This window comes from Tyto alba, unplaced genomic scaffold (assembly GCF_018691265.1).
Source record: "Tyto alba isolate M040663 unplaced genomic scaffold, T.alba_DEE_v4.0 Super-Scaffold_39, whole genome shotgun sequence".
Lineage (NCBI taxonomy): Eukaryota > Metazoa > Chordata > Aves > Strigiformes > Tytonidae > Tyto > Tyto alba.
The window spans coordinates 6,708,764-6,716,462 of record NW_024881314.1 but is presented as its reverse complement, the minus strand read 5'-3'; the positions used below and the strand labels follow the sequence as shown (position 1 = coordinate 6,716,462).

Genomic DNA, 7,699 nt, shown 5'->3' with positions numbered 1-7,699 from the left:
TTTGGGTGGTTTTTTTTTTTTTTTTTTTTTTTTTTTTTTTTTTACAATTTACAAATACAGTGAAGTCTATACTATGGGTACCACAGCCAGCAGGTAGCCCACACATTGAAGAGACCACGCTCAATAGCTGGTGGAGTTTTGCTCAGGTTTTCCTTAAACCTCCTAAGCAAGTGACTTCAATTAGTTCCTTACGTGGTTTGCTTAGGTCAGATTTCACTGTACTTGACAATCACACAATTCAGGTATATTTCGAATTCAGAAAGACAGAAATTTCACCCAACTCCTACTGAAGTCATATGTGAATGCAATGTCAACTCACATACTTTAGTGTTTAATAAAATACCTGTTTTGAAAGAACATTATAGAGACTGACAGACTTCAAATCCGATTCTTACATTTCTCCAACACAGGAAGTGGATTCAGCTTAAGTGCCAACTTCCCCTCTTGACAATCGAAGACTAGAACTCAGAAATCAGGTATGAGCCTGGGCAATACACAGAAGCCCAAGTTTTAGTGACTCAGCAATATACCTTGCTCATTCCTAGCCCAAGCTTTCACATTATGAAACACCAATGAACACAACAGTTTTTTCTACTGAAGTCAGAAACTACTGATGAGAGAAGAAAGCAAGATTGTGCCAACCTTGTTCCAGCTGACTGGGACAATCTGCAAGTTGCTGCATTTAAAAAAAAAAAAAAAAAAAAAAAAAAAAATCAATAGAGTTGTACTTGCCAAACCAAATCAATGCTTGCAGAGCTGGATTTTACAGCAGATTAAATTGGGAACACAGGAAAAAAAATAATGAAGGCTCAAAGTGTCATTACAATTATCTCTAACCCTACTTCTCCAATCCAGGCTGTTCAAAAGAAACATCAAGGTGGGTCAGAATCTGAGAGAATGTATTTGAAGTCTACCAAGCCTGACAAAGTCCTTTTTATGGCTATTTTAGAGATCTAAAATGTCTTTACCACCTGAGGTTACAGATACTTATAATCTGTAACCAGATTTTGTCAATCTAAGATGATGTTGTTTAAAAGGGGTCTGTCTTTAAGAAATTTTACCAGTAAGGGAGAAAAGAATTCCAGACATTCCTACAGCTATACAGGACATTTTTTACTTCCAGTAGTAAATACAAAACTTTACATATTTAACCCCTCTTGCATAGAATGAGGTAAACCTGTGCATATTACTAATACTATGTACCCAAAGTTAGAGCAATATTTTAGAAAATAATCAAATTGCTGGTTTTCAACTTTCTATGCACTTTTTTTAAAACTCAAACAACAATATACAAAAATGGTCTCCTGGGGCTCTGTGGGTTGATATTCTTAAAGCATTTCTTAAGATGTAGGAACACAGGCATTAATAATTTTGATTATTTTTTTTTAAGCCCTAATTTATGGTCATGAGTCGGATGATCATTGTACTGCTCTGAAGGGGACCTGCTAAGACCCAGAAGCACTTATAGAACATATGCAGTTAATTCCTGAGAGTTTAGTTAATGAACCTTACTGGTAAAAGCTAAAAAGCTCTTGATGCACATTTTTCCAGTCACAGCTCTGCAGGGCTGCCTAACCATTTTACTAATCAACTCCATGAATGAGATCATTTACAAGTGTACAATGTTCAAAAATATGGAAAGATAAAATCCCAATTATTAAGAGCTCAAGCTAGAATATTTTGTATTTTACTGGTAGTCATTTTCACCCTTTTACATGACTTTTGCCTTTAAAAAATCTGGACAGTTAAGCATGTGGGGCTAATGGGATACTTGAAGTGAGACACAAGGATTCCAGGTAATAAGCAAATCCAGTTTATGAATTATATACTAGACAGTATATGATTTATATACTGTTCTCAAATCTTAATTTCCACATTACACTATTGCAGCAAGAGAAGAATATTGCAGGCTCTGCAGAACTGAACTGTTTCTTAAAATCCACAACGTATGGCTCCTTTTAGCTCACCTGAAACCACGTGGAACATCGGTTTTGAATGTTCACAAATAAATATTTTCGATGGTAAGGAAACATCTACGTCTTTCTGGATAGAAAAAAAAAAATCAGAATAGTACTCAGAAGTTCCTTCCTACTACCAAGGGAGGCCTGAGTTACTGACTGTCTAGTTTCTTCTGTAGTCTAAATCCATAGCTAACACTAGTCTTCCAAATGAGGGAATTTTCTGAAGTTCCAGTTTGGCATAGGGCTCTGTAAACATGTGCTGAAGCATTCCAAGACTACAGACATTCACATACAGACAAGAACTTTATAGTCCCAATCCAATGCCCACTGCAGTCAATGGAGACAAGGCTACTGATATTAATGGGCAGTGAATCAGACCCTAAGGAACTTTTTTTAAAAAAAAAAAATCTTACATAAAAAAAGTGTACTTTAAACTGAATAAAAACATCTTGAAAAGTTAAAATCTTCGTCAGGCGATGGCTCCATTGCAATTGGGGCTACTCACTGAGTAGAGCTTTACAGGACTATCTTCCACATACACTTTATGCCTCAAAATTAGGTCTTAAATGCCTTATTTCCACAATAAAAAAAAACAGAGGCGTGACCAGTGCAGTTCACAAGAGTCTCAAAGTCTCCCAACTTGTACCAAAAAGGTTCATTTGTTATGACAGTTCATTTGTATTTGCAACTATATCTTCCTCCAACCGCTTCCCACAATCATGCTAATTAAACTTTAATCTTACCAAAAAATTAGAATTTCAGTTTTTGTTAACAATGCACAATAAATCTGAACTTGAAAATATTACAAAATTCTTTCAAAAGCTTCAAATACAACACAAAAGTGTCCATTTTCGTTTTTAATAAATTGAAAAATCTGTTTCACTAAAATAGTTTCCTCGCCCTTCCAAAAAATTCTGAACTGAGTAACTCATTTACAGTTAGCAAAGTGCCCCAGGCACAGTCACCTGAACTGTACCATCGAAGTGGGAACAAAATCAGTCAGTCTTGGAGAAAGGCTCTTTTCCTGTCGCCAACACTCTGTCCCTCACTTCTGAGCTGCCTTATGGTTCTTGTTTGATGTAGTAACTGGCAGATCCGTTGCTTTCCTGATCAGATGCTCCTTGAAGGAAGCTGTACTCCTCTCCATCTAGCAACTCCTCCTTCAGCTGCAATGAAGTCACTACAAATAAAAGATGAACATCAAAGATCCATAAAATTCAAAGTAAGTACAACTTTACCTTAAATTCACTTAATATTATTTAAATTGGGAACATACCCCGGGTTTCCCATTTTCTTATATTCTTCATTTTACCGATTCTTCTTTTAACACTCAGAAAGCAGATACTTTCTGACCATAAACTGAACCTTAAGTTATGCTCTAATATTAACATATTTGAACAAATTACTTACAATAACAAATTACTTACAGGGTTTTCTCAATAACTTAGTATTTTAAAACACTAGTTTAAGGAAGTAACTGAACATGTTAAATAGGAATAATGACTGTTGCTCAGAACAACACGTTTTACTGCCTACTTTTTTTTTTTTACTGTTGACTTACTATTTAGTCTTTATGCAAGTAAAAGTAAGATTAACTGTTGGCCATTTACAATCTACAATTCACATTACTTAGCCCAATTACTTTAAATGGTCTATGTGAGATGAGAAAAAAAATAGACACAAATTTCTTAATACATCATTAAAATTTTAAGGTCCCAGAAGACAAGTTACATTCAAGCAAAATATCTTTTTTGCAATCTTCTCTCTTCTTTCTTTTGTAAAAAGAAAATAGAAATGAGATCTAAGACATAAAAAAAAGATGTTATGAATAGCAATGTCACAATTACTTTTCCAGTTTCATTAATGAATAGTGATAATTATCAAAATATGAGCACAATGAAAAGAACACTGAAATCAAAACATGTCAAGTCTTTCATTAAAGGTGCAGTACCCATATTAAAGGGTTGACTATACAAAAATAAATGGTTCTCTATGACCAAATGAGTGAGAAGAGTATTAAAGCTTATAGCTACTGAATATAAAGTCTATATGCATTATCAGTGTATCTTGAAATGCAGAAATATGCAGTGAAAGAAAAAACCGAAACCCCATAACCTGTTGCTACTAGTATCCCTACAATAACTTACAAGCCATCTGATTATGGTTTTTATTATTTTTCTGTCATCTTCCATGTTGAAACAAACTCTTGTGCTAAATAAAAATTTGAAAATCAAGATGTTAAAAAAATGTCAAGAAGTTGTAACATAATGCAAGATCTCCTCCTTTCTTTTTTTAATAGATGCCCCTTCCCACTTACACAACCCACAATCCCTTGCTGCCTTCCTTTTTTTCCTAAATACTTTTCCTTGCACTATGCCCAACTCCGCTCAAGAATCTTGACCTGTAGAGGACAGTAGAAGTGCTATCTAAATGGTAAGTCACAGAACTGGTTACTTGGATGTGTTGCTAATACCTTAAGCAAAGGCTACACAGAGGTCAGGGATACAATCTGAAATCCAAGAGGCATATTCTTTCTTCTTGTCTCCCCCCCAGTATTTGTAGAATGATTCTGCAGGTACAAGAGTAATAGCAGCCTCCATAATTTGGCTCGCCTCTGGCTAATTTGAACCAGAATCCTTATATTTAGGTATTTAATGATACCTTGCTTCATTTGTCGCTATTATACAGCTTTAAACTGCAACCCTCTGTAAGAAAAGCATAGCTACAGCTATACAACAAAAGTTACGTGGAAGAAGAATAAGAAAAGCTAGTGGAAGTCATCTGACTGATCATCTTGGAAGTAAAAGGGATGCAGATGCACAAGGTACTCCCTTTTTAAATAGTCTCAGTGATTTGCCTGGAGACAAAGAAAGACTGTGCCTGAGGCAGGGTCATTCAAACCCCCAAAACATCAACACAGAACGGAACAGTGTGGTCAGGAATACCTGCAGAAGTAGGGCGAGTCTCTCGGAACGGTGGTCTCCTCTGACAGGCTGGCTATCTGCTCTTTTTAAAAGTGAAGGTGTCCAACACTTCAGTGTTTAAACCCTCATTTCATACGACTCAAAGATGCGAAGTACTCGTGTACACTAAAGAAACACCACGACTTTGCTGGAGAGCAAAACCACTTCATATCACACAAGACAAAAGTACTGAAACTTCCGTGCTTATGACAGTACAAAAGGGGAAAGAGTTGCTTAATGAGCCTTGTTGGGATCTCCAGTGGACAAGAAGCTTCAGAGCAAATGTCTGTCATGTTACTAATCTTACACTACTTCCATTCTGCGTCATATAAACATCTGCAATGTGCCTACATCCTAGCTACAGCTGCTAAAACGTGAGGCAGTGTACAATGCTGAGGAATAGGCATGCAATTAACAAGTTCCAGCTAATCTGAAATGTGTTCTTAACTTACTGTATCAGGGTTATGCCCTTCTCCAGACTCAAAGGGTGTGATCTTGCTGGTTTCAATTTAAATTTTGGACAACTGCAAGGCTACATCGCAAATAAAACTAATTTTGTCTGTCCAGCCTCTCTAAAATTCAGAACTTTGAAAAATTTCCCCTAAATGATCACAGCGTCAGTGTCAGAAACCAAAGAGCACAGGTGTCTTGCAAGAACTCAAGAGACCTAATGATACAGAAAACTCAGACTGTGCATGTCTCTGCACTACATAAATGCAATTTCGGTGTAGATTCGCAGTAAGAGAAGAAGAAAAGCTGTGCAGAAACAAACACTCCAAACACTCTCTCCTAGGCAGGGCTTCCCTTCTATATCAGACTGTTAAAAGACGGGCATGTACACATGAGTAGCAAGCTGAAGTAAAAATAAAGGAGTTCTTGAGAAGCGTTGAGAGGTGTGCAGAGGACAGTCAAGATTTGTCCTCGAGGTCCAAAGGCAAGAAGTAGGTTTCTGTGTCCCATTCTGTTAATGGATAACACATGGACATGAGGAATTGTTCTGGACATATTCCACAGGCACTGAGAAGTGCCAGTGTGGCAGCCCACTCAGACTAAAGCAAGTTTAAAGGAGTGTAAATCTAGCAAGATCGAAGCTAAGTCTATCAACCTGGCAACTGTCTGGCAGTGAGAGTGTGATCCAGTCTGCCTGACAGATCATATGGCTACAAGGTATTTGTTAGAAAATAGTTTGTTTACCTGCTACATTTTATTGCCAAACACACTAGGAAAAGGGAAGAGGAAAAAAAACCTACCAGACTCTTGCAGTGGACTGCTATACTTGAATACTGATTACATTACAGAAACTATCCTTAAATAAGCTAAAAATTTTCATCTACTTGCTCAATATTACTGAGAAATGAATTTTTAAGAGTTTTTCTCTGCTCACTCCTACAGATGCACAATTATACTGTCCATACTTAAACCAAACACTGGTTTTACAGCAAAAAATAGGGAAAAGGGTAAAATTCTAAAAAGACAAACTCTTTTCAAATATATTTTCTATATTAGTAACCCAGAAAATTTCAAATAATGCTTACATTCTGAAGAAGTTTTCCCAGATAACTGCCTTTTTCTGACAAAGGCAAAAAAAACCCCCCACACTAATAAATTTACTGTGTAGTTACTTTCTCTACAGAAGATAATTCACACTAACTCCCTACTTACATCAAATATTCCCAAATCCACATTACCGTTCAGTTTTCGAGTGCATTTTTGTATTTTAAAACCCTGCATAGCTGCTCTGTGCCTTTATGCCTCAGTAACCTACACCATGGCCTGCTGTGAAGTTCTAAAACAGCTGCAATCCTTTTCTGTGATTAGTTTAGTGACATGGTGCATCAGTGAGAATGAAAAGCTCTCTAACAGAAAAAAATAAAATAAACCAAAAGTAAAAAAAAAGAAAAAAAAAAGAAAAAAAAAAAAAAGGGAAAAAAGTGGAGATTTGATGAGTCAGCACATTACATGCTAGACCATGCTCAGTTCCCCACCCTGTCCATCATTTCCCTCTGCAGTAACAGACTGATGTGGCTAGTTACCTGGTTTGAGGCTGGGACTGAACTCTCGGCTAGTCCTGGGAGGCTGGAAGGCCTCCGGGGCTGTCTGTGCTGGAAGGGCTCGATATGGAGGAGGAGTCAACTCGTCATCACCAGAGAAGCTCCTCCGCACCTCACCTGTCATGGGTGGGCTGGACAAACTGACAGGTTTCTTCCCAACTGGTTTCTTCCTCTCTAAACATCAAGTCAAACTAAAATAAACGCTTGGGTTAAAGTGCATTAGTTAACTCAGACTGTTCACCGAGAAATGGCTCTGCTTCTTATTTACCGATTCTGGAAAACAAGTGCCTGTGAAATGGCACCATTCCATTAATTTTGGGAATATTGCTCTTGACAGCCATGCTTTAGATACTGAATTCTAGAGACTGGCTCATAGGATCTTAAGTGCATTGCTTACAACTACGATCCACTTATTCCACAGGCTGATCAATGAAATACAAATGCTGTACATTGCTTCTGCTGCAGCTACACTGCACAGTCAATATAGAATCCTCTGGCTGAACATCCAAGATATGTGGGCTCAGTTTGAAACTGCATTTGTGTGTCTCTAAGAGATAGAAAGGATGGTTCTGGGGACATAATCCCATCCAGACAAAGTTTATCACCTCCAAAATCCTAGTTTAAAAAAAACCCATGTTCTTAATTACTTTAGAGTGGTCTTCCCATGTTTAGAGTGCCTTACAAACATCAATGAGCATTTCAGTGCTTAGAAAAAATATCTGCT

The 7,699-nt window shown here is 37.1% G+C and overlaps 1 protein-coding gene across 11 annotated transcripts in view; it reads right to left on the bottom strand.

Annotated features, from left to right (window-relative positions):
- MBTD1 (mbt domain containing 1) overlaps positions 1 to 7,699 on the bottom strand; it is a 39,064-nt gene continuing 31,365 nt past the window's right edge. For 8 of the 11 annotated variants that reach the window (XM_033002250.2, XM_033002253.2, XM_033002257.2 and 5 more), the window contains one exon: positions 1 to 3,141. In XM_033002250.2, coding sequence (XP_032858141.1) covers positions 3,023 to 3,141 — 119 coding nt within the window. In that variant the 3' untranslated portion in view covers positions 1 to 3,022. The remainder of the gene's footprint in view (positions 3,142 to 7,699) is intronic. The other 3 variants (XR_004408508.2, XR_006166289.1, XM_042802623.1) reach the window with 3 other exon arrangements.